We start from the raw sequence: 27702 nt of genomic DNA, 5'->3' as shown, positions 1-27702 counted from the left end.
CGCTGCCTGTTTCCGTTTAATAAAAGTTTGAATAAAGCAAGCAGCATTGTCATAAAGCAGTAACACCAGAGGAAATACCAGGATCACTGACACACTTTACCTCAAGCATCTGATACACTTAACCCACAGCTACTGTTGTGGGGAAATGCTTTATTTAATAATGCATGGTCAAATTAATTTACATGGTTTTATACAGTATACATTTATACACTGACCAGCATAAATAGAATGTGGACAGCATTAAAAAAAAACGAAACGAAAAAATGCATGAAAATTTTGGATATTTGGTTGAATATCTGTCTGCTGTTAAACTTACGTACAACATTAGATAATACCAATTAGGGTCAACCAATTATAAAGCAATGCTCAGTTTTCTTCCATCTGTGGTGTAAAAAGTTTGCATTGGCAATAAAATTTGCTTGGCACTAAAGCAAAACATGGTCAGAATAAAGTCTCTGAATAAACCAGGATTAGGCCATAGTTCGGTGTGGACATTTAGTTGAATTTTATTAACATGCCTTAGAAAAAAAAATATTAGTAGTGTGCATCTTGTGACAAAACAAAGCCATATTTTAAGATCAGTGCATGCTTCTTATTGTTGAGAGCTCAGAAATAGTGGGTCTGTAAAACCGGGTGATAGTGTCCTGCACCCTCTAGTAAACAGTAGTGCTCTCAAATGATTAATCACATCCAAAATAGAAGTTTTTGATTACATAATACATGTGTGTGCGTGTGTATTATTATGCATATATAAATACACACACATACAGAAAATATTAACATTTATTTATTTATTTATAGTCATATAATCAGTGTTGGGCAAGTTACTTTTAAAAAGTAATTAGTTACAGTTACTAGTTACTTCTTCCAAAAAGTAACTAAATTAGTAACTCGGTTACAAATTTTTAAAGTAACTAGTTACTTAAGAAAGTAACTATTGCGTTACTTTCAAGTAAAATTACATTTTAAATGCTCAAACGTGACCCCACCTCTACCCCTCTTTAAAGGAACTTAAAATACATGTGCATGTTCAATTATTTATGATAAATCTGAATATTATAATGAAATGGACACTTAATACAATACATTATTAACAGAAACATGAAACATTGTACACACATCAAAAAAAAAAAAGTTGCTGTGGGCAAAGTGAGACTAGCCTCCAATCAAATGGCATGTATGTAGATATTATGTTTATATAGTGGATCAATGCAAATAACACGATAGATTTTTGGGAACTTTTGATATTTCCTTTTATTGTTTCTTTAATTTCTTGAAGGAAAAAGTAATGTATATACTTCCATTTAGAGAAGGCTACTTTTGGATTATTTGGGCTCGTCGCCATACCTGTCTCTCGTTGACTGACTGGCTTGTGTTGTTCGTTGTGTGTCCTGTCCTGTCCGATGATGGGTCGTTCGCGAATGAGCGTTAGTGATGATGGATCGACTCGTTCGCGAATGAGCTTTTGATGAGTCGTTCGCGATTCGCGAATGAGCCGACTCTAAGAGCCATGGCCGCGGGAAGTGGGGGTGCTGGGGGTGCTGCAGCACCCCCTAGTGACGAGAGGGAGATAAAAAAAAATGTAGGCCTATTAAAATATTTTGCACAATTTATAAATTCCTTATGAATATTTTAGAAAATGATTTTGACACACGCAGTCTATTACGTATATTTTGGATTTTAATTTCATATTTTGAGGCCTAATCAACACAGGTTCGGAAGTTACGTTGTCAACGTCGGGCAGGCAGGTTTGGTCGCCGAGTAACGAGGTTTCCCGCTCGTTCCATGCAGAATACATTCATCTTTATATAATACAGCGCACCTCGACATTTGTACACCTGTAACCAGGGCATCCCGCCTGCATGTAGCTCAGGTAAGAGCATTGTGCTGCCGCGCTTGTAACATTTATTTTTTTGGCAACAAGTGTGGGATCAGCTTTGACTAGCCAACCAATTGTAAGTAGTATACTATAGTATTTTTGGAAGGTGGTGGGGATGGAGAGTTTTATTTCGTTCGTGTGTTCTTTGCGTAAAGGTTGTGGAGAACTGTTAAATAACGTTTAAATAGTCGGGGATTATTTCCTTGTGGTTTGTGTAAAAAGGTTGGAGATGGAGACAGAAAGCTTTATACTGTGCGTGTGTTTTTTGCGTAATGGATGTGGAGAACTGTTCAATAAACAAATTGCTTAAATAGTCAGAGATTATTTCCTTGTGGTGTGCGTAAAAAGATTTTGGAGTTAATAGAGTTGCGTGTGACATAAACGTGCAGTGACTCAAGCCAGCTGACCAAATCGATTGCATTGTTTTAGCGTTATTGTGAAGTTTGATTAATATTATATTTTGTTGTAATATTATTTGTTGTATCTAAATAAGTTGCATGTATGTATAGGCTATCTGAAATTTTAATGAAAGTAATTATTTCGTTTTCTTTAGATTATTAAACTATTATTTCTGATTCTGCTTCTGCTTCAGATTAATAAGGCATTGCGCATATCTGAGAACTGATGTCTGTGTGTTTCAGACCCTGTGCACTGAAGTGTATATGACAATAAAGTAGTAAATCTCAATGTATTTATTTTTAAAATGTATTTTAAATAGGCCTATAGGCTCATAGGTTTTTTGTCAAAAAAAAAAAAAAAATTCACAGCACCCCCTGTTCAAAATTACTTCCCGCGGCCCTGCTAAGAGCCGGTGTTCTGTCGATTTGTCCTACGCTGTCAGATTTTCCTACCTCCCACCAAAACAGTGGGTAGTACAATTCCACAACGAAAATTCTACTGTAAAGTTATGGTTTATTAACGTCTACACCTACCACAACCCTATCATACCCTTACAGTACTGCAAATACAGTAATTATGTGTTATATTCGCGGTTGTAGCTAAAAGGGATACAGTTACAGGAAACCAACAATAAATAATATTTTCTACCAATTAGATTGCGTTTTTGTTAAAGTCTACACCTACCCCAGCCCTAAACCTACCCTTACAGTAATGCAGATACATTAAATATCGTTGTTTAGCATGAGACAAAGGACGCGATATTGATGTGCGCGTGCGCAGTACACCCGCGTAGGAAAATCTGACAGGGTAGGATAAAATGTCAGGACACCTGTTTTTTTAGTTGAACTTCGGGAGCTGGCTCGCATATCTGAAGAGCCAACTCTATTTTTTCAAATTTAGCCTATAGAAATTAAATAATTATGTAATAAAAATTGAAATATTATAGTCAAAGTCATTTAAAGAGCCGTTTGTGAGCCAAAGAGCCGGCTCTTTTCAGTGAGCTGAGTCAAAAGAGCCGAATTCCCATCACTACTATGCGTGCTTTCGAAAACCCGCCCAACTCTACCTCTGATTGGCTTACAATGAAATTTTACTCTACCTCAGCCAATCGTCAGCATTTATGCGCTTGTCTCGTGCTCTGCCCACTAACCAAGGAAGAACAGTAAAAAAAAGTATTTGCCTCTCGCTCAGAGATCTAGTTGGTCTGATGAAAAAAAAAAAAAACAGCTTCATCATCAGTTATAGTAACGCGCCGCATTTTTTGGCAGTAACGGTAACGGCGTTATTAAGATGAGAAGAGTAATCAATTAGATTACTCGTTACTGGAAAAAGTAATGCCGTTAGTAACGCCGTTATTTATAACGCCGTTATTCCCATCACTGCATATAATGTATATCATATATATATATGATCATGTGACACGTAATGCAAATTTGGGAAGCAAGACAGCTCGCCTATCTAGCCCCTCCATCCCTTACACAGCAGTCTCGGAATAAACCTGATGCATGAAAAAAGGAAATGAGCTCAGTCTCAGGCCCATGCTCAGTCTCAGGCTCAGACTCAGGCTCAGACTCAGGCTCCGGGCCCCGCAGTGGCACACACTGTCCTGTAGGAGGCGCTCATCCGCGCAGAGCTCATGTGTCTGCTCCGAGCGCTCGCTCTTTACAGCACGTTGTCTGCGCGGCCTCGACTTCCTTTTCTGTGCAGGTTTCATGGCGAGTGATAGCGGGGAAGAGTTGATTCAGCTCCCGTGACCACACCGAGCCTCCAGAGACGCTTTCTCCCGGTGAGTGCGCGGCGGTTCCCTGCTTCTGGCTTATCTTTGACACATATTCACACTGGACTCTCGATTGAGTGTGTGCTGGGAGACTGCCGTGTGTTGTTATGACTGTGTACCCCTCTCTCTCTCTCACACTGTGTTTAATGTTTGGTAGCTCAGTTAGCAACCATAAGCGCCTTTCGCGGTGTGTGCATTCACAGGCAGAGGTGCGACGCTACAAGAGACCAATACAGTTATTAGAGCGATTTATAATCACAAACGAGCTCGTAGGGTTTTCTCAGTGTTTTGTATGATGTTTTTTGGGGTTAATAGTGCAACTTTTCCGTCGTATCGTGTATAGCTGCATGTGCTAATTAGCTAGCGCAGCGCTAACCGAAAAACTTTCAGCGAGCGCGCGACAAAAACAAAACGCCCCGTTAATAATGTTAAACCCTCTAAACTGTTAGTTTGTTCAATTTTATGCAATAGTTTAAGCCGTTTATTTAATATACAACGCTCGACGCAGAAATATAAACTGGGCTTTGGCTGTCTGTCTCCAGCTCGCTAAATATCGTTAAATATTTCACACCATTTATGCGCTTTTCTGGAGTCTTTTCAACCCTGAGCTACTTTACACAGACTTTTCATTTTGTTTAATGAGCAACAAGAGAGAGAAATAACTCTGAGACTGAAGAAATGAGATAAATGAGACTGAAGTTAACCATCACGAAGTGATCACCAGATGCGGTTCTCCCTAAACGCACGTTTCCCTAATGTTGTTTCTGAAAACACGTGCATTTCTTTATTTAATCGTTCGTTTTACAAAGTAGTTTAGACTTTTAAGTATCCAATTTAAGTGAAATTGGTCCTAAATAAGAGAGTTTGAAACCAGATTTAGTCTCTTTGAGGGCTAACGTTATAACATTAATGCTCGTGAAGAAATGGGCGTCACTTCTCTTTCTAACGTCTCCAGATGTATCTAGGTTTATTGTTACTTAATAACGAACTAAAGCCAATATTTTTACGCTCTGTTCTTGTTTATAACTAATGCTTGTTTAACGCTGAGGTTTGTTTTTCTCTCTTCAGCTGCCATTATTAAGACCGTGACGTCAGCGGAGTAGTTGGTTGGCTTTGACGTCATCAGGTGTGTATTTGACATTTTTTCCCAGCACTATTACTCAGTATCAGTCATGTATGTGGGCGAGTGATAAGTTAACCATTTCTATAATAAGCAGTATTTTACTGCATGCATGTGGCGTGGTAATCAGATGTAGTGTGATTTGTAGTTCAGAATCTTAAACCTGTGAAATTCATCTCTGCAGGTGTTTTAAGGATTTGGGTGTTTTCGGGACTGAACTGTGTGCTGTGCCCCATCTTTCGTTGTGTCGTGGCCGTAGCTGGTCTTGCTGAAGAACTGCCAGTCGATGGCTCTGATGGACAAACACAAAGTGAAGCGGCAGAGACTGGACCGCATCTGTGAAGGTGAGAAGATACGACTCCTGCAGTCAGATGAGATGGACTCGCATAGATCTTAATGACGATCAGCAGTCCAGGTCTCTTTAACCATCATTTGCACCACTTTACATCCATAATGTGAGATGTGGAAAGAGAAACTCGAGGACAGAATTTAGGATGGGGCTTGATTTTATCTGGAAATTGATTGGGTTGTGGAAAGTGAACCGCAGACACCTGTTGCTTAATTCAAGTCAAGATATTTTGTTTTGATGAAAAATAATTTATATCTTTGGTTTAATGTGCACTGATGAACATGTAGTCTTGGCTTTCAGATGCACAGGTCTGAAAAGCATTGCTTTTTAAGCCTTTAGCTTAGTCTTTGTAACTTTAATCTACTTTAATTCAACATGTATGCATTTAACCTAAATGTTTTCTTGTACTGATGTTTAGAGTAGTGATTTATTCTTTTGTGTGTAAACCTTGAGTGAATCCTCTGGCACTGTCAATACTAACAGACACGGAGCGATGGATGGGTGAGAGATGGTCGTTTCTTGAATGTTTGGCGTGTTTGTCTGTCAGGCACAGGAGATGCGAGACAGTTTGTGCTCTGTTTTCTTGTCTTTTCTCCTTCCTGTCTGTGTGCCGCAGCTCAAACTGCTATTAACAACCTGTGCGTACTGTATTAAATAGCTCATTACTACTGAATGAATGGGACTCTGTCCATTTGACACTTTAATACAATCTAGGAAAAGCTAGTTCTTTAGATTTGGCAGATGTAGTCTCATCTCATAAAGATGCTCTTTTGGAGGTGTGTAATGAGCTCAGAGGGGGCAGGCTGTATATTGCAGTCCCCTTTGTGTTTATGGCAGGTGTAACTACTCCTCATCAAAGAGGAACTGATGCTAGAGATGTAGATGTTGATTTTAGATTTTCTCGCTAAAATTTTAATAGATCCTTAGTTAAGGCCTGTGTTTGGTAGGTAGTTGTTGTATGATTGGATTTGTGAAATCTGCAGTATCTATTTGGCATTACATTAAAACTTTTACATGAATACTGTATTCTGCAATTTGTTGCAATTTGCTAAACTTAGAAACAGTGTTGTGAATATTATTATTATTTCTTTTTTCAGGTTTTGGTCTGCATTTGTATGCCTTTTAAGAGTTGATATAAATGGCATTAAAATTACCTGTAAAAAAAAAATGTTTGCAGGCCTTATTACTTAAAGTCTGCACGGAATTAAATTTCACACTCTCAAAAATTTATTTCACTATACATTTTCTAAATGGCATCTTTACAATAACATTAATAATTTAATGCATCTATGCATGTTCATTTAAAAAAAAAAAAGTTTACTTAATTTTTAATCAGAATCACTGGGTCTCCTCAGTCGTCAAAGACCCTTGCTCTTGCAGTCTTGCCTTCATCTGCCTCCACTTTTGAGTGGTATGCCCACATCTAAGAACCTAGAACCAAGTTCCCATCCTATAATTTTTTTCTTCTTTTCGATAATGATATACGTCGAAATGCTGAATAAAAGATCTGTTGCTTCTATTTTAATTGCGATTGTATTACACGGCTCTGTGGAATACTTGATTCTGATTGGTCAGTTGCGACATTCAGCGTTATGTTATCCCTCTAACAACGGAGTTAAACTAAAACAGGCTCACCCAGGTAACAGCAGTCGGCGCTGTAATCTTGCTTGAACCATTTCTTTCTTGGTGGTAACTTTGCGTTTGTTTAGCTAATAAAATATTAAAACACGATTAAAAATGGTATACAATTATTTAATTGCCATCCTTGTATCACGGACCCGCTCTCGTTTCATACAAACGCATCTGCTGCCATTTTGCTACGACTGTTTTGTACGGTGTAATGGATCATAAGAGAACTAACAAACTGGTAAGGTTTTAAAAAAATGTCATCTTAATTTTTATTGTTTTTGTGGTGAAATGTGTAATAAGTGGTTTGACCGCACCGTTTCCCTTAAATGTCCGTCTAATTTGAATTTGCCCCTTGCTTGCAACTGCTGTCTTCACGGAAATATTTAAACTAAATATCAATATTTCACGTCTAACTATTAACTTATGTGGCAAGTAGCCATGTAAAAAGAGGGATAATGTACATCCAGCCGGTTGCTCTCTCAGAATAAACCCCGTCAAGCTGATAAAATCGGATCACCCTGTCAGGGTTTATTCTGAGAGAACCTAAAATGGCTAAAAGGTTGTTCTGTATTTAAAGCATTTGCTGAATACAAGAGCAAAAGATCAAATGGAAATTCTCGATTTCCAACCTTATCTCCTGTTGTGCCCTTTGCGGTGACATTGTTAACCACATGGCACAGCCTGTTGTATGTTATTGCTTAATTGTGGCATTTTAAATGCTAATTCAAATAGGGAAGAGTGTCTTTTGCCGTTAAACAATTTACATAGAGATTGTAAGCGGCAGCTTCACGGTCTCGTCAGCTGTTGCCTCGGGTCAAACCTTTCTATTAATCAAAGCGAGTCGTTTTGTCTGCAGATATCATCCTGTGAGAATATTTAGTGTCATTTGCACAGACAATACGATTTTTGCAAAAAAAACCTTGTTTTAAAAATAAATAAAATTGCTGATCATTTTCCTGATATTTAAATGGATTTTTACGGTGCAGGTGGCAGTGCAGTGATATTTATCCAAGTGACAGCAAAAGAGCAGAGTGGGGCGGGTGACGAGGATAACCGGGTTGTTTCTTCAGAAGAGCGGGGTCATGTAGATGTGAGCAGAACGAGACTGTCTCTTTAAAAAACAACAACTGCCTAACTGCCTCGAGTGCTGCTTGTCAATGCCGTGGAGGCTTGTGCTGATTGGTCAGTGCTCAAAGACAAGGCCTCTGATTGGACCACAGCTGTGGGGGAGGGGCCAGTGTGGATGACATGGGAGATGGGAGTCTTCCAGGCAGAAACAGCCTGACACTGATTGTAAAGGGTGGAGAGAGAGAGAGCGAGCGATAGAAGGAGAGGAGGGGAGAGAAGACAGGCGCGTGGATTTCATGATGCAAGGTTTGGACCTACTTGTACCTGTTTGATGTGTGTGTGTGTGTGTGTGTCGCCTCGAAGACGCAGTAATTCACATGGGTGTGGTTGCAGAAGCAGGCGTGATTTTTTTTTTTTTCTTTTTCTTTTTTTTTTTCTGCCGTGTCTAGTGTGTGTCCTTGCAGCTTGAGTGTGTGTGTGTGTGCTGGCCAGGCAGGAGGCAGGGTGTGGTGCAGCTGTATTCTCATCCACCCACCCTTCCCCCCCTCTTCTTGAGACCGTGTGGACCGTGTCAAGGGGGGGGGGGGGTGAAAGGGTGAGGGAGGGAGAGCGAGAGAAGGTTTGGGAGGGGGGTGGAGCGGAGGAGAAACGAGCGCTGAATGAATGGCATTGTTTGCATGGCCATGCTTGTGCTGCGGCCCTCTCTCTCTCTCTCAGCCTGGCGCAGCCTCAACACACGGCATCTGTGCTCTCAGCGCGCTCTCGCCCTGACCCTACAGCAGTGTGTTTGCATTGTTCTTTGCGACTGAATTTTGCCCCTCAGCCGTTTTAATCTTCCTCCTCTTGCCTGCTTTAAATATTACGTGCTCTTTTACCTCCATTAGTGTGTGCTTTTCCACACATTGCTGATTTGCAGGGAAAGAATGCAAATATTTGTCTTAAGATCACTTAATCATTCACCGTACACAGGAGTGTGATAACGCGAGAAATAGACGTTTTTGTGAATGTCACGGAGGCATCTTACCCCACCCCCATCTCATCCGCCAGTGCAGAAACACCTGTCAGTGATGAAGGGGGCGTTGAATCTCAACATAGCTGTAACTCAACCCTCTACAGACACCTTGGCAATTGAATCTCCACTGGCTAGTACATTTTTGTTTGTTTGTTTATATATTAAATTAGAATTATAATATTATAAAATTAAATTTAAATAAATTTATGCATTAAGAAGATGCTTTTATCCAAAGCGACTTACAGTGCATTCAGGCCATCAATTTTTACCTATCATGTGTTCTTGGGGAATCGAACCCCCAACCTTGCGATGTATAGCACAATGCTCTACCAATTGAGCTGCACGCACGCACCCCCGCACGAGGTAGACCAATAGTGGATTTTGCCATTATCGATAGTTAGGTTGGACCACACTGGCCGAAACCAATATATATATATTTTTTTAATTCATACTGAACAAAAACTAAAATATTGCTTTATTTATAAAAAAAAAAAAAAAAAAGTACTGATTCGTAGTAGTAGTAGTAGTAATAATAAAAGTGTTAACAAAAGTACATTTTTTTTAAATGACCATGATTTTATTTTTTTCCAAATTCTGTTATTTCCGCCTTATCAATTCAAGGCATGAAACATTAAGTTAATTTATCTTTTAATTACTGAAAATTAAGCAAACTTTTTTTTGGCAAACAAAGGAGATTGACTATTAAAATGAAAACATGAAATGTGTGATTTATTCCTTAAATAATGTTGGTTTCATTTTAGCAGTAGTAGTAGTAGGCTTATGTACATTCTACGAAAAAAAAAATGCAGACTTTGATTTTGACGGGTTGCCGTGAATACCTTTTATAGTTCTGTGTGTGATATGAGGCTAGTTTTACTCAAATGGTCAGAAGCTCATGAAATCTTTTTCAGAGTAGTTCTGGAGATGTTCATGTGTTCACATCCTCATTTAAAGAGACGACAGAAGCTGAAATCACTGCGAGCGTCTCACACGCTTCAGTACAAATGAAACCTCGCGTCTGCGCCATTCATTAGTCACGCAAAACATGCAGGTAATTACCTACTTCTGATTAATTAATTCAAAATTTGACCAATTCCGTATTTAACTATGAATTCTGTTTTTATGACTGGATTCCGTCCGTGTTTTCTGCATCACGGAAATCGTAAATAATAAATGTATACTCTTACTTTAACTGCTTTTATTCTTGAACTCTTGATGATTATCTAATCAAAATAAAAAAGAGCAGTGCTGAGTCTAGGAGATCTCACCAGTATCACACACACTCCGGATGCATTGCATTCAACTCGAGCAGCGGTCTAAAACCGTTTATTCACCAAATGGACACAAGTTTATTTCAAGAGTGAACAATGAGGCATAGATAAGTTTGAAGTTCAGTATTTAAAAAAACAGAGCAAACGTAAAGAGTGATACATATTATAGCTCTATAAATGAAGCATACAGACTTTATTAGAGCCACAGAAAGACAAACGTTTTGATGAAAATGCTCAATATACAATTCATTATGTACATTAACAACAATTCGGGGTTATACATGCACATACTCTCATCATCAAAGAGTGATGATATAATAGTGATATATAATATAAAGGGGCTGGGTTTTGAGTAGGGGTGCTACGTTATGCGCATCTCGTCAGTAAAGCCGGTTCTCTAATCAGCAGTTAATTCCATCAGGTGCCTGGTTTCACATAGAGCAGCTGTTACTACACAGAGCCGTTGTTAACTGAGAAGATGCGCAAATCCACTTCATTTTCAGCGTTTTTTGGCGCATCTTCTCAGTTAACAACGGCTCTGTGTAGTAACAGCTGCTCTATGTGAAATCAGGCACCTGATGGAATTAACCGCTGATTAGAGAACCGGCTTAACTGACGAGATGCGCATTAACAATCGGCTGAGCACCCCTAGTTTTGACACAAATTTTTCAATTTTCATTTACAAGCTTTCGATTCAGTATCGATTCTTTTGTGTGTGTGTATATATATATATATATATATATATATATATATCAGGTACTCATGCCAAATTTTCTAAAGGAAAAAAATCTTAAAGGGACACTCCACCTCAAAATGAAAATTGTCATTAATCACTTACCCCCATGTTGTTCCAGACCCATAAAAGCCTTTATTGTCTTCAGTACAAAATTTAAGATTTGTGACTGTCCCATAGCCTGCCAAGTAAATAACAGTATTAAGGTTAATAAAGGAATGAAAGACGTTGTCAGAATAGTGCATAACATTGAGGCAACAACAATACATTTTGTATGCAAATAAAATAAAAAACTTTATTAAACAATTTGTCTCCTCTGTGTCTCTCCACATCACCGTAGCGCCATTTTGAAGAATGAGCTGAACGCAGACATTTGTTTTCTGTGCATACAAAATGTATTCTCATTGACTCGTAACATTACAGCTGAACCACTGATGGCAGATGGACTATTCTGATGACGTCTTTCATACTTTTCTGGACCTTGACAGTGTATTTTACTTGACAGTCAATGGGACAGTCACAAGCCTCCCGGTTTTCATCCAAAATGTTAAATATTGGAATGACATGGTACCCCCAATGACATTGCTGGATGATTTGCTGAAATTAAAACGGTGACTATAATAGGTGAGTGCCAGTTGATAAGATAATTTTGTGCATTAGCTCCACCCACTACTGTGTTCTCCGGAAGTTCTTCAAAGCTGAAGGATTTGTGAGTTCTTGGATGAATGGTTCAACAGCCATTTCCAGACTGCTATTATTAGAGTATGATAATGAGATCATAATTATATGATGAGCAACATCTTACTCCTCGTTGTGTGATATTTCTGGTACATGCCACCTCATTAAAATGGGCAGTTTCTGTGATGCTGTAATGAATTTTGCCGTTTGCTGCAATGTTTATGTAATGCAGTTTAATGATTGTGGTGCACAGAACATCCTGATGCATGATGGGAATCTGATTCCACTGATCAATTAAGTTCTATTGCTCCCTTTCTTGTTTCGTCCTGGGAATCCTGTTCTCTTGCAAAAGTCGTAGGTTTGGGAAATTCGGCCCAGGCTGGTTTTGTTTTTGCATTTGCTCAGAAATGTCCTTCCTGTAGTTGTTCTGTGTTTGGCTGTAACAGGCAGAAGTTCCTCATTGTCTGACATGTCAGCTTTTTACCCTGCCGCTTTAAAAGAATGTGCAACGATTAACAAAAAAAAGCCATCACTGCTTTTTTGCAGTCAGTTGTGACTGTGAACTAAAATACTTGCTTTCACACGGTTTCTGTGAAGAGCCTGCCATGTGCTATATATGCAGTGAATACAGTGCTGCTTTGTGAGAAGGCCTGTATTACCAATTCTAATTCAATTCTACCAATCTACAAATTCTACCAATTTGGGATTCTGTTTTGTAATGATGCTGTATTGCATTGTCAGTATCTTTTATACCATTTTGCCAACTATTATGTTCTGTAGTCTCTCTGCTTCTCTCAATTCGATCTGAAACATGTGTTTCCATTAGGTACAGTGCTTTTAATGTGCAGAGATGCATTTGTAAGTGACCGGTTCTTAGTAATCATGTTCAAATCAACATGTACTCAAAATGGACCACTAGGTTCTTCAAACATGTTCCTTAGGGATGCATGGAAGGTAAAGTGCAGTAGGGTCATTGATAAATCATCAGCAAATAAATTGGCCAAATAACTAAACTTTCATGGTCTTTACAGAAAGCTGATATCTCTGGTTTATCACACTAAAATAAAAGTTGCCTCAAAACACATTTAAATCAGCTGTTCTTTAAATTGGTTATTACAATTAATATGTAATAGTTTTTCTAAATGTGTTTAGTTAAGTAGCTTTAAGACCTTGGTGTTTTGTTGTATTTATCACTGAATAGAGATGCACAATTTCTATTTTACCACTAGATATAGTGTAATGGAGTAGAATAGAATGCAGGGCTCACAAATATTGAAGTTTACATATCATCTAATAGAAATAATTCATCAAAAATGTACATTATTTACTTGCCCCTCATATCATTCCAAACCCCATTGACTGACTTTCACAAAAGTGGATATTTTTAAAGTAGAGTATAAAGTAAGGTAGAGGGGATTTTTTTTTTTTTTTCTCATTTCAGTGAAAGTCAATGGGCAGACACCAAAACATATTGGTCACACACTTTTTTTTTTTTCAAAATAGATACAGCCACGTTAGAGTGAGTAGATGTAATCTTTTTCATTATTGTTTCTATATTTATTTAATTCCGCTTTCTTTATCTGATATCTGTATTAGACCAGAAGTGGGTAGTGATGGTTTAGTAGTAGGATGAAGACAAAGATAATTTAGCCTCCAGTCTGCTGAATGTAGGTCATTATGAGTCATGTGAAGACTCCCTGCCCCCTTTCCTCATCTCCTTCCCTCCTTCTGTCCCCTGCTCACACTTTCATTTGTCAGGTTGGGGGGGTTGGGGTGGACCCTGGAGTTATTGGGAGCTGTTATCTTCCCTCATAATAAGTAATGATCATAAAACAGTTTCCTGCCATTTGAGGCCACTAGCATTCAAAATATTATGAAATTCTCTATGGCTTTTTCAATAGTTTGGCATCAATTCATATGGCCTTTTGTTGATGTAAATCATCTATTTGATAGCAATGCTGGTAGTCTCAGCCTCGTAATGAGCTAGGATGTTTTTATAGAATAGATATTAATGCAGTTTTACTGTTGACCAGCATTGCTAAGAGGAAACTGAAAGGCCTTTTTAAAATCAGTCAATCAATCATAAGTACCACCTAATCTGGTTTAATGAACCTTGACGTGAATCTTGGTTGTAGATGCTGCTGTTGTCTATTAACACGAGTAGCATCCAAAAGCCAAGCAATTTTTAAAATGTCTCCTTATAAGCCAGTTATCCATGCAAAATTGCAAATTAAATTTGTGCAAAATTGAAATTGCATAGCATTTGCACCATTTCCATCCAACTAGTCAGAGAACAAAATCATCAAAAATAGAAGTCACTGAATATAATAATTTTCATACATAAGTTACTTTCGCCTCAGAGCGAGCAGATGAAACAAAATAAATGCGGTCATTGCTTTTGGAAGCGGCTGCTGTTTGGGAACGCTAGTTCTTGGAGGCAGTTATACAAAAATGCTTCGACAGACTTTTTCCTGGCATTTTAAAATGACCATAACATTTCAAAGTTTTGTCGTCCCATGGCGCACAAGTTACATTACTTTTTTTTATGCATATGGAGGAATTTACTCTCCAAATGCGTCTCCATCTCCCATTATTCACTAACTCTTTTCGCAAAAAAGGGTTTCACAAAAACCACCTTAAACAAGTGGGTTTTTTTTTTTGGCAAATTAAAGCGTTTTTATTTGAAATTTGGCCGTTTCCATCACTCATTTCTGATGCGATACTTAAAAAAAGTGCATAAAAAAAACGAGTGATGCAAACATAGCTGTAGATACCTGTAATGAACACAATGTGGAGTGCCCAGAATTGTAGGCATTTGAAGAATTTGAGTTCCCGTTGCATGTAAGAAATGATTAATAAGGTTATTCTGGGTGACCTGCAGGCATTCGACCACCCATCCTCAATGGCCCCATGCACCCTCGTCCTCTGGTGGCGCTGCTGGACGGCCGGGACTGTACGGTGGAGATGCCCATCCTGAAGGACGTGGCCACCGTGGCCTTCTGTGACGCCCAGTCCACCCAGGAGATCCACGAGAAGGTAAAGTCACAGATCGTAGCCCTATCTCAGGCCTTTATACGTTTCATAGGTTTTTACTCTTGAGCATTTCATGCTGCTGCAGGTCTTAAATGAGGCTGTTGCAGCTTTGCTCTACCACACCATCACGCTCTCGCGAGATGACCTGGACAAGTTCAAAGGTCTTCGGGTCATTGTGAGGATTGGCAGTGGATTTGACAATGTGGATATTAAAGCTGCAGCAGAGCTGGGTGAGTTTTGTTCCTGTGTTGTGAAATGTCTGTCTGTGTGAGTTTCAGTCAGACTGAGTGACTGTATACTGGCTCTTTGTCTTAAACAGGAATAGCAGTGTGTAATGTGCCAGCCGCGTCTGTGGAGGAGACGGCAGACACCGCCATGTGTCTAATTCTGAATCTGTACCGCCGCGTCACCTGGATGCATCAGGCTCTGCGCGAGGGCACACGTGCCTCCAGCGTGGAGCAGATCCGGGAGGTGGCCGGAGGCGCAGCACGCATTCGAGGGGAAACATTGGGCATCATTGGACTGGGTGAGTCCTGATGTGTTTTACTCGGGGCTCAATTAAGGCAACAGCTGACGGCAAATGTAACTTCTACATCTATAACTAGAATATAAGTTGTACTACTAAATATAAAACATGCCAAACTGCAACTTCATTTAAACTAAATATTAACATTAAATATTTAGAATAAAAAAAAAAAAGACTTGAGCAAGACACTTTAGGCATAATGTTTTTTTTTATATGCTGGTCTATTTTGAAATTGTAAGATTTTTGACTTTTCATAATGTGTGGTTTCAGACTAGTTAATAATATGCTACAGCGCACCGGCAAATTATGAATATATAGGGGGAAAAAAGTAAGGAGACTGCATTAACATTTTAATAATGTAATAAACTATTGTTTTCTTTGTTTTTGGCTTAAAAGATGAACTTTGCGACACAGACTCGTCATCTCCGTGGTAGTGATGCGCATGTATATGTGTTTCATACGGATTACATAATCGGAGAATATTTGTCTTCCATTTGTTCACTTGAAAGTAGACATTTAATTCTCTATTGATATATTTTAGTGTCTTTACAGCAAAGATATACAGAGTTTCACGCTCAAGTTCAACAGAGACCAAAACGGCAAAAATCACATCATGTTTGCATTCATTTAAAAAATTATAATAAATAATTGTGCACTCAAATAAACATAGTCTTTACAGATTTGAAAGATGTATTATCTGTATGAGCAAACATGGGGATTATTTTAATAGTGAGCGCACCGCTGCCTCCATCTGTCCTGCAGAGAGTGATTGTTCAGCTCCACACTCCACACAGACACTGAACAACACACATTTCTCTATCTTAACATTAGATTGAGCAACTATGTAAAGTTCCTAATACTTGCGTATTTCAGATGATAAGCCAAATTCAGTTCAAGGAGTGATAGATGAGTGTTTGAATGCCCTGCCCAATGTACTGTTAGTCACGGACTGCATGACATCCCCTGAGGATTCAAAAAGAAACAAATCTGTGACTAAGTTACTAATAAAATGTTGTCAGACCTAGTCTCTTCTGCTTGACTGTTAGAGGGCAGCCTTATATATTATGTTAACAAATTAAATTTAGGATGCGATTTGATTTTACAGCACACTTTGTTCTTATAATCTGCCTGATTTTATATATTTTATTCCTGAAATCATTGTAAATTTTTATTCACAGTATTTTGTAATTACTGTAATATCTAAATAAAATTTAATGTAAATGTAGGTCCTGGCTTTATCCAGTGTTCATATTTCTGTTCTGGAAATCTATGAGAATTAGTGAAGAATCTTTAATTAGATGTCATTTTCATATTGAAACAATGTCAGAAAACCTACATAAAAAAAATATTTGCAATTCTTAATGTAATCAATCATCTTCAGGAGTGTGGTGTAATCGATTTATTTACTTATTTTTAAAAACTCAGTGGTGTATTGCTTTAAAATGAATCATCAGTGAGTCGTCTTTTCTGAATCTCAATCTAATCTCAGGTTTGACGTTAGTAATGTGGTCCCAACTGAGTCTAAAACTATTTCTTATGATGGCTGTTTTTAGGGCGTATTGGCCAAGCAGTTGCTCTGAGGGCGAAGGCCTTTGGGTATGGAGTGATCTTCTATGACCCGTACCTGCCGGACGGGGTGGAGCGGTCACTAGGACTCCAGCGCATGGCCACACTACAGGACCTGCTCATCCACTCGGACTGTGTGTCGCTACACTGCAGCCTCAACGAGCACAACCACCACCTCATCAACGACTTCACCATCAAACAGGTGCTAAAGCTGACACGCTTCTGCTTAAACAGCACTGTGGGAGCCGTTCGCTTCTCTGACTGCTTTTGGTGTGAACCTGTCTGACATCAGAGTTTGATTCATTTGCTTCATGTGAAAGGCCTTGGGTTACGCAGCGGGTCCGCACCCATTGCTGGATTATGGTTCATGTGGGCTCGCAATCTGGCCTGATTTTCAAAAGTAAACTGGCCATGCCATGTGCATTACACATGTATTTCCAAGATTTTCCAAAAGTTTATTCTGCACAACTATTTCAATACAACACCGAGAACAACCCTCTTTCCTCCACACATGAGGACTCGAAAGGGAGCAAAAATGGTGAAGAAGTCATGCAAACAGTGTACGGTAGATGCTTAGCTTCGGGTGCTGCTAGATAGGAAAAAAAGAGACCTGTGGTTTGGGAAAGTATGGAAAAATATCATTTCCAGACTTTTGTCCTCTATTTAGTTTGTAATCGTTTAGAATTGAATGAAAATAAATGTATCATATAAAGTGTTTTCATGGCAGTGATTGTCAAACACGACTGAATGAACTTGTGCACGTGCACTTTATGCAGGTCATAAGCATTTTGGGTTATTATCGTGTTATTTTAGACTTTTGTGCACACAGGAAACAATTAAATTTAGCGTATAGCACAATGCACTCTGCCCTGCTATCTCTAAAGCTGTTGTGACATCAGCCCATTTCATGTCATGGTTCCTCCGCTGCCACAGAGGATGTTAAATTGTACATAGACCTTGATATTAGAGGTGCTACCATAAAGAGACACGTTGAGTGCGTCCATGCTCTCGTTTTACTCCTAGTAAGATGGCACTGATGAAGGTTATATAAAACTAGATATTGTAACGTATAAGCATGCAAAAAATTATCATTTGCACCTGAATAGTTTCTAAAGTGTTTATTTTTATTTTTATATTATTTTAAATTTATATTAATAATATATAGTCAAACCGAAACTTATTCAGACACCAGATATAATGTTTTATATATTTATACTAGTGGGTGCAGGACACTATAGTTAATTTATGTAATTGAGACTAGCAAAATAAAGTAAACTGTGATATAACCAAACATTCTTCATAAAGAGGACTACCAAAAAATCAGACACTGACCTGACCATGTTTTTACACCACAGACTGAACAAAGTTAAGCATTGCTTGGTAATTGGTTGACCTAAATTGGTATTATGTTAATGTTCTTAAATTTAGCAACTGACCGCTTTTCAACCAAGTTCATTACATACTTTCATATCAAAGTTATCTGATGCTATCAAGATGAATTTGTTCTCACAGTTTAAGTTCTTGTCATGTTTTATCACCATTTTCTAAACTACAGCTAATAAAGTGAAGTGAAGTGACATTCAGCCAAGTATGGTGACCCATACTCAGAATTTGTGCTCTGCATTTAACCCATCCGAAATGCACACACACACAGAGCAGTGAACACGCACACACACACTGTGAGCACACACCCAGAGCACTGGGCAGCCATTTATGCTGCGGTGCCCGGGGAGCAGTTGGGGGTTCGATGCCTTGCTCAAGGGCACCTAAGTCGTGGTTTTGAAGGTGGAGAGAGAGCCGTTCATGCACTCCCCTCACCTACAATTCCATCCGGCCCGAGACTCGGACTCACAACCCTTCGATTGGGAGTCCAACCCTCTAACCATTAGGCCACGACTCCCCATAAACGGTTATAATTTGAAATTTTTTAAAGGTGTCTGAATAAATTTTGTTTGACTATATATTTATTGTAGGGGTTCGTTCGGTGTTGTCACTTTGAGGAAAATAAAAAAAACCCTGAGAAAATAAAGATATTTAGAGATGACTGCACTGTATAACAAATATAATCTTGTTTGTTACATATTGTCTGATCTAAATCTACTGAAAGGTTTGATATGAGTCTGGAAAAGTATGGAATTTCGAAATGGAAAATGTGTAGGAACCCTGGGAGATTAATATAAAAATGAACCACAAGTGTGTGTACTACAAGCAAGTTGAATAGGGCTTATTTTTAATATTTTTAAATGCTCTTATTCGTAGATGCGTCAGGGTGCCTTCCTGGTGAACACGGCGCGTGGAGGTCTGGTGGATGAGAAGGCCCTGGCCCAGGCTCTGAAAGAGGGCAGAATACGGGGAGCAGCCCTGGACGTCCATGAGACCGAGCCCTTCAGGTGAGGGACACAAGTTTGCTGTTTGCTTGCTTAAGCCGCGTTTCCACCGCTGGAACTTTACCCAGGAACTAGGGACTTTGGGCTGGTACTCGGTGTGTTTCCACCACAGGAACCAGGAACTAAATAAAGATCCCGGTAAAAATAAAAATACCCCTCAGAAAGTCCCTGCTCTTGAGGTAGTACTTTTTCAGAGTTCCGGAACTTTCAGGGGCAGGACTTGGGCGCTAAACATGCTGATTGTGATTTACAACCACCATTTATTCGGATCATTTTCAAAATATTACTGTTATTGTGTCATGAAATGAATTTCAGGGGAGAATGTAGTTGTTTAAAACTCAAATCTGTGGTTTATTTATAAAGACAGCGCCTATTTAAAAATGTTTCACTGATTTCGGAGACGGTGAGCTCCACTCGATCAGCAGGAGCTCAGTCCTCATGTATCCGCAGAGAGAAGCCTCACCTCGGCTTGACCTTCTGATGTGTGCCGCTGGCTCTGATGTCTCTTTAGTGGTTAAACATAAAATATAATTAGTTTTGGGTAAATCTAACAGGTAAACTTTGGTCTTTATTCAATTTATATGTTAAAATGAAAATAAAAAAAGACAATTTATATAATATTTAGTTTCATTGTAATGGCTGTATATAAACACATTTCCCTGACCTATTTATTTGGCAATTATGTATAAATGAAAACGAAAGGTGGTAGTGGTATTTGATATCCTATTTTGTTTTTTGTAAATATACAGTGAGGAAAATTTCAGTAGCCATGGTCTGACTGATGTTATCAAATACACTGCTGTTTGCAGATTTACTGGATCTGCGTCGTCGCAGACATCACACTCCCGAGTCGAATGCGCGAAGTCTGAAATACCGAGGATGCGAGTCCGAAATTTGCGTACATTGTATTGAGAAACACATGCAGACCTACGTCACTAGAATATTTGTCTAATCTTCCCAGTACTTTAGACAGCGGTGGAAACACAGAAAGCAACAGGTCTGGGGATAATAAATAGTTCCTGGGGAAAGAAGTTTCTGGTACAATTGTCCCGGGTAATTTCAGTTGAAACGCATAATAACGCAGTTATTATTCTGACATGTTACTGCTACAGTAATGTTCAGTTTCACTTAACTAATATGAAATCATTTTCTAATCCACATTCAACAATTGGCCTGTCAAAACCTTCACACTGGAGGTTATTTTTCTTTCTGTCGTGACACTAACACTAACACTTCTTTCAACAGTTTCTCTCAGGGCCCACTGAAGGACGCCCCAAATCTTATCTGTACCCCACACACATCCTGGTACAGTGAACAGGCCTCCATTGAGGCCAGAGAGGAGGCGGCGCGGGAGGTGCGCAGAGCCATCACAGGTCAGAAAACACTAGGTGTTTGTTATCAGCCCGTTTCTGCTGTGATTTTGTATATTCTTTAATAAGTGTTGCAAAGCATGCCAGAGTAATACAAAACATTGAAGTATACATGTGCAGTTCTAATTGAGCTGCAGCTAGTTTTTGCATATGTCCAAATGACACTGCGCCCTCGTGTGTGTGTGTGCAGGTCGTATCCCAGACACTCTGAAGAACTGCGTGAATAAGGAGTATTTGATGGCAGCCTCTCAGTGGCCGTCTATGGAGGCCACCACCGTTCACTCTGAACTCAACGGAGCTGCAGCCTATAGGTAACTACACCTCCCTCCTGTCTGCCATTAGTGCTTTTACTAGGACAGGGAAATAAACTGATGCATCTCGAAAAAGCATTGATTCTGAGATTTTGAGACAGCATCGCGATTCTTTCTCGAGTCAATTCTGAACTTAGTTTTGAACTGAACGCAGATGGCATTGCATGCTTTAGAAACATCCATACTCTGCTTGTTTCCCAATCCTTACCCATACACTTGAATCAAAAATAATCATTCATTAAATTCTAAAAGGTTGAAGGGAATTACAAGGGTGTTCACACACAGTGTGCTCTGTTTCTGTTAATCTTGCGTCATAAAAGCATACTCATCCAAACGCACAAGCGTTCTTCAGCACTCTTCATTAGCACTTGAGTGTACAGACTAAAACTAGATTAGAGCGCCATCTGCTGTTATAATCTACACTCAGAATCAATTCCAGAGAGAATCAAGATGCATTCGGAAGATCTCGGAAACAATCCAAGAATCAATTTTGCTTCAATTTATCGTCGCAGCCCTAGCTTGTACTCAGGGTCCCCGCGGGTCCTTAAAAAGTCTTGAAATGTCTTAAATACAATTTTCGATTTTTAAGGTCTGAAAATGTCTTGAATCCTGGAATTTTCCATATGAATGTCTTAAATTTCATGTGGGGTCTTAAATTTCATGTCCGACTCGTCATTTTTATTTATTTTTTCAACCGCAATTTGACCAGCACAACATTTGGGGGCAGCACTTCGTGGGTGCAACCTGCATCATACCATATGTCACATACGAGTAAGTGATTGATGAACGCGTTGCGCTGATGGTTCGCCACCACGGCATTTTGCGAAATCGCAAACATGGGCAAAGACGATAAAGCTGTGGACAAGACCACGATTGTCAGGTCTCGCTATCTTGGTTCTCAGTTTTTGAGCACCTCAATGGCAGAAGACTTGCTGGAGCACTTTAAGGTAAGACTCTAAAAGTAACATTTAAAATGATTTGAATATGTTAAAATGTGTTTTTGTTTCCTAATGAATATTTGGGACAAAAATATCGATGCGTCCCAATTCTTGGATTGATTTAATTTTTTTTTCCGAATGCGTTGCAAACTGATTCTGAGCTTAGTTTTTGCACATTGCGCTCTAGGCTAGTTTTTAACCGAGCACTCAAATGCTCATGACGAAGAGCGCTCGTGCGTTCTGCTGAGTCTGATTATGTAATTGATTGATTGTAATTGCGAGATTAATGTAAATGCCCCACTGCAAACACCCTTGTACTTCGCTTCAACCTTTTCGAACTTTATTAATTATTATTTTATAGTAGGTTCAAGTGGTGTGTGTAAGGCATCTAAAGCACGCAGTGGCATCTGCTGTTAAAAACTAAACTAAGAATCGATTCGAGAGAGAATCGCAATGCATTCAGAAAAATTGGAATCGATCCAGAATAATTTCTCGATTCAAAATGCATCGATATATTGTCCCATCCAATCAGTTAAAAAAATGTTGTGGGTGGGTGACATCTAGGCATAGGACTACTGCATTATGGATGGAAGGCAGTGCTGTAAATAACTTTATTATATAAAGCATTCAATATGCATTATGCTTCTTGCATATTTTTTATGTGAAAAGTAACATTTAATTAAATTAAATAATGTAGCCCAGTTCATAATTAGACTCCAAATATCTGTTTTGTGCTTCTCAATTTTAGGTTAACAACGTTGACACTGAACCCTATCACATAGGCCCAATTTGTGAGCATTCACTATTATGGCTTAACTTGTTTCTCAAACATTTTTTTCTTTCAAATCAAGGACCACTTAGCCAATAAAAAAAAGAAAAGAAAAACTTGACATATTTGGCTTAATGAGCATCCCTAATGCATGTACAAATGCAGGCCATTTTAGTCTTCTGAAACCATGGCTAACTTCACCTGTTAATAATGCGCATGATTAGAAAACAAGTCATGAGAAGTGAATTGGAAATGTACAGCGGTGTCACAGCCCATGTCAGTCATTTTTGGTTGATGACTTTTGCTCACAGACCTCTTTGGTAATCTGGCATACCTCCAGTGGTCCCCAGACCACAGTTTGAGAATCACTACTTTAGACAAACCATCTAATCTGAGTGAACATGAATGAAAATGTTATCATTCTTGAGGTGGACTTTGTTTTGATTTTATTTTTTTATAATTTCAGGAGGGCACCAAGGAATTTAATTTAAGGAACATGCTTTCTGTGTCAATGGATGGACCCACAGTAAATTGGAAAGTCATGGATCTCCTACAACTGGAACATGCAATAAATTTCTGATCCTGATCTTTCCTACAATTGTCTGTCATTCATTAGGTCTATGCATAGATTATTGTATGTGCTTGCATTTATCTGTGTCTGAAATGACATAGAAAACACTAATCAGACCCTGAACAACATTTTCTTGGGGGAGAACCCCCAAACCCAGCTCAAAACTATTAGGCAGCAACATTTAACCATAATTTAGATCAAGTATGATGAAATGGGCTTTTGTAATGTCCTGGGGCTGTCTTCCATGTCTTTTTCAAACTGCTATGAGGGGCCAGAATTTAGAAATTACCTGAAGTACCTTAAAGGCTGATAGTTTAAACATAGTCAACCATGTCAGGGTTGTACGGTCAATCAGCACTTGGTATAAAAGTTTTTGTGACCCTTTGACCTGTCTTGAGCGTGGCTGTGGTGAGTTGTGCCACACTAATGCTTCGCCACATCAATCTGTGTTGTCGGACTGAACATTTTCCTGTATTTTTGTTTAGATAAAGTCTTAAATTTTCCCTTTAGAGGACTTAAAAAGGTCTTAAAAGTCATTAAATTTGCTGTTAAAAAATGTGAAGATACCCTGGTACTGTATCTCGGCGTGTTTGTGAGTGAAAACATGTCTCTGTCGTAGGTTCCCAGCAGGGCTGATTGGTGTAGCAGCGGGCGGGCTGCCTGGAGCCGGGGCAGGAGTGGAGGGCATTGTGGCTGGATCTCTGCCTCTGGCCCACAGCATCGCCCCGGTCTCACACCCACCTCATACCCCGTCGCCCGGGCAGCCCTCCAAAGCCGAGGCGGACAGAGACATCCCTTCTGACCAATAGCATCCCAGCACATTCCATCTTTGCCCTGATCGATGCCCTTTCACCTCACCCGGGGGACTGACGCCCCTGCTTTCGATGTGACTTTGGGTCACCCCAGTCCAACAGAACATGTGTACAAACACAGGAGTGAAACCCTGTACCCCGAACGTACCCCTCATTTCCACTCGCTGTCTCCTCTGTTGATCACTTTGGCAGAAAGCAATAACTTCTCTCAAGGATTCAATAATTGGGTTGATACACACTATTTCTAAGCTACGAAATCCCAGCTCCTTTGCTTTGTATCTACTCTGGACTAGTTGGAGTTTGTTTCTGAGTAGTGTTTCTTACATTTCTGTTCTTTTCTTATCTGTTTTAACAGCTTGGAAATAAACGCATGGACCTTGTTTTCTTTCCTTCGTCCGCTGCCCATCCTCCTCCTAGCGTACATTTTCTAAAACCTTCTCAACCTGTCCCATCTTAGCAATCGTTTGATCGAAACAAAGCATCAGCTGACTAACGTCTTTAAATTCAGCAGCAATTATTTCACAGCTGGTATTCAGTAACGGAGGTCAAGGCTAAAGGCTGTGTCCCGTGGCTAAGAGTAACAGTCCATGGGAAGAGCTCAGATGTTTCGCGTTCCTCTCACTCTCTCTTCATGTGGAAGGCATCTTCTAGATTTGTCCATCCTCTCTCTCTCTCTCTTTATTTTTGCAGAAAACAAGAGCTTCACCCCCAGAGCTGTTGGGGGTTTGATCATGTGCTCCACTTTAAGTCACAAGATTTACAGCATCCGTAATGCCTAAGGTCTGCATAACAGTGTCATTGAGAAACGCATACGTGAGATTCCATCGTCTCGTGATGGCCGACTTGATTTTATTTTGTGCGCTGCTTGTGAATGATGACTATGATGGGAGATCCAGCTTCATTAATGCAAATTTCAAACAAAGCCATATTCCTAGTGTATAGCATCTCTAACTTAAACATATCTGCAAGATTTGACACCCTAAACCTAACCCTCAAAAAACATTGACCTCCGCTTGACTCATACTGAGATCCACCATAGCTAAGCTGATAACATTGGCACCTATTTTTTTTTTTTTTTTACGTAGCCATTTGAAGAATGTTTGCCTTGGCTTTTCAAATATTCTCTCTGTCCTGGATTATCTCTTGTACTTCCTCCTTGTGCCTCCTTTTTCCGATTAGGCCTTCTCTTTGTGACACGGCTTGTCCTCCATCAGTTCCCATGAAATCACTGTGTAGTGCATCCGCCCGTCTGCCCTGCCCTTCCTCCTTCCCACAAGGCACTTAAACTCTTAACACACACTCACAAACACATTTTCATACAGACCTGACAAACTGAGCTCCATCCACCTTTTTATGAGGAAGTCCTGGTGCTCCGGAGGCTGCTGTAGCGTTGAAGGCCAGCAGATGGCGACGACTCTCTTCCCCTTCAGGGTCTTATTGATAAATTCATCCACACTCAGCCGACTGAAGGTTTAGCAGAAAATCATACAGACCTGTTGTGGGCTGCACCATCTGTCGACACACTTCCCTATACTCTGGATGGGTGATGTGGCGAATTAAAGCAGTTCATATACCCTGAGCTTGACACTTTCATGGGCGTCTTCTATGATATCAGCCTTCGTTTTCTCTGCATTTTCACCATTTAGAGCACAGAAGATACGGTGGAAAGAATGTAAAAGCTAGGTCACTGGAACGCTGGTTGCTTTCCAAGGAAGGTAGGAGAGTGTCTCGGGATAGTGTCTGAAGAGAAAGGCCTTTCTAGTACCTCAGTAACAGATATTGAATGTATGCTCAAAACTTTCTCGCTTTGTACAGCTTTTTTAGATCATAGGTTCCTATTTCTGAGGGGGTGTGAATGCGTCTGCATGTATGTGGCCGTGTGTGACCGCTTATTCAGTTATTCGCAAATGACAAAATTAAGCGCTTTTGTTTTTTTTCTCCTCCATGCATTGGATATCTATTACATTGTTTCATTAGGCATTGTTTGAATCTCAGGCTTTAGCTTTAGGAAGTTCTTGATCTGTGATCTTTGTAATTTTCTGTATAAAGGAGCACCGTTTCACGTCTTCGTCGAGATTAGGTTTGAATCTATGTGATTGAGGATGCGTTCTTGATGGCAGATGTTGTCCGTGTCCTCAATCCTCATGGATTCATGCATAACGAGATGCTCGTACCTATCAGGCCCCTCCCCCTCGATTCCCATTGGCCCGGTTGTGATGTTGAATTTTGATTGACGTGCAGCTTTTCCTAGACTGAAGTGATGCCCTTTTATTCTAGCTGCTCTGTAAAGATTCTCCGTACTACAGCGTTTTTTAATTTTTCGAGTTACTTCTAGCATTATCGTGGTGTTTCTTTGCCGTCTGCATCATCCAGCTTTGATATGAGATGTGCACTGTTAAAAAAAAAAACCAAGAAATGAGACGTTTCGATCTAGTTAGTGTCATTCAGTGTTCAACATGTTGTATTGAAACATTTCAAGATGAGTCTCATTTCATCCTTTCACCTCCAGCACCCCCCGTGGTACCCTCGCTGCCTTAATATCATAGACCCCCCTCCCCCCATTCTCCTCTTTCCTCCCGTAAACACACATGCAAGAGAGAGGAGGCTGTTTTCTTTAGCCATATGTTGCTCCGTGTGCTTGATGCATATTTCTGGAGATCACAAATGGCTTTCACTTTGAGGTGTGAAATGCTCAGGCACTATGAAAGACCCTTTCAGGAGCCGCCGATGTGGATAGATCTAGTGCTGGAGAGCACCGATATGGACTCGCAGCAGTTGGTTTCTCTCTCAGGGCACTAACACACACACACACACACCCTACAGCCGCCAGTTACACTCTTCCTCCATCCCAATGAAGATCATGTTGTATGTCTCCAGAGCTCTCCTACACAGTCCGTCTTTCAACAGTGATATTTTTTCCTTTCTATCACTCTTTTCTCCTTACTTTTTGCGTGTTTGTCGCACTGACTCCTAACAACAGAAGAATGAATGTTTTAATAGAACTGCGTGTAACGTTGAAGTTGGGAAATGTATTTTTACAACATGTGAACTTTTTATTCCTTTCTCTTACCTTCGTTTTGTTGTGAATTGATTTTATTTTCTCCCCATCACCAGACTGCAAAAAAACAACAAAAAAAACAACAAAAAATCCTGTAACTAGGCTCTTAAGCTTTACTTTTGTTTTTGTTTACTTTTTTATTAGAAAACAATCATGTTTGTGATGGTAACCTCTGATGGTAAATTCCACAATGTATTTTAATAAAATCCTAAAGATTAAACCCTTGGTTGCTTACTCTTTTATAAACCGAATTAAAGTTGAACTCTTGAGTAAAGATGTACACCACCATTCAAAAGTGAGAAATTAGTAAAATGCATTGATAGTCATACACAATAAGACCAGAAACATGAAGTTAGTCGTGTCAGTTTGAGTTTAACTCTAACCGTGTCATTTCTGTCGGCAGGTTTATTTGAAATGTTGGTGTGAGTTTACACAAGCACTCATAA

The 27702-nt window shown here is 39.5% G+C and overlaps 1 protein-coding gene and 1 long non-coding RNA gene across 4 annotated transcripts; both read left to right on the top strand.

Annotated features, from left to right (window-relative positions):
• Positions 1–3816: 3816 nt before the first annotated feature.
• LOC127971325 (C-terminal-binding protein 1) lies at positions 3817–27476 on the top strand. Of its 3 annotated transcripts, none has more exons than XM_052574227.1 (11): positions 3817–4064; positions 5124–5181; positions 5360–5519; positions 14797–14951; positions 15034–15178; positions 15268–15474; positions 17028–17242; positions 19300–19430; positions 20673–20800; positions 20988–21108; positions 24006–27476. In XM_052574227.1, exons 3-11 carry the CDS (start codon positions 5462–5464, stop codon positions 24193–24195), a joined length of 1350 nt encoding a protein of 449 aa, XP_052430187.1. In that variant the 5' UTR covers positions 3817–4064; positions 5124–5181; positions 5360–5461; the 3' UTR covers positions 24196–27476. The 3 variants fall into 3 exon arrangements, with proteins under 3 accessions (XP_052430187.1, XP_052430188.1, XP_052430189.1); XM_052574228.1 differs by having other exon boundaries at positions 3902–4064; positions 5124–5185; positions 5363–5519; XM_052574229.1 differs by lacking the exons at positions 3817–4064; positions 5124–5181; positions 5360–5519 and adding an exon at positions 8297–8527.
• LOC127971327 (uncharacterized) lies at positions 21118–23401 on the top strand. Its single transcript, XR_008156788.1, has 2 exons — positions 21118–22055; positions 23282–23401. It is a non-coding gene; the product is annotated as an uncharacterized LOC127971327 (long non-coding RNA).
• Positions 27477–27702: the final 226 nt, after the last annotated feature.

The sequence above is a fragment of the Carassius gibelio genome, chromosome B14 (assembly GCF_023724105.1).
Source record: "Carassius gibelio isolate Cgi1373 ecotype wild population from Czech Republic chromosome B14, carGib1.2-hapl.c, whole genome shotgun sequence".
NCBI classification, from domain to species: Eukaryota; Metazoa; Chordata; class Actinopteri; order Cypriniformes; family Cyprinidae; genus Carassius; species Carassius gibelio.
This window is presented reverse-complemented; position numbering and strand designations above follow the sequence as displayed.

Excerpts from the sequence above, each read along its gene's own strand:
- LOC127971325 (XM_052574227.1), top strand. The coding sequence starts at position 5,462 with ATGGCTCTGATGGACAAACACAAAGTGAAGCGGCAGAGACTGGACCGC. Across the intron at positions 14,952-15,033 it reads CCCAGGAGATCCACGAGAAG|GTCTTAAATGAGGCTGTTGC; the intron begins GTAAAGTCACAG and ends ATGCTGCTGCAG. Across the intron at positions 20,801-20,987 it reads GGTGCGCAGAGCCATCACAG|GTCGTATCCCAGACACTCTG; the intron begins GTCAGAAAACAC and ends GTGTGTGTGCAG.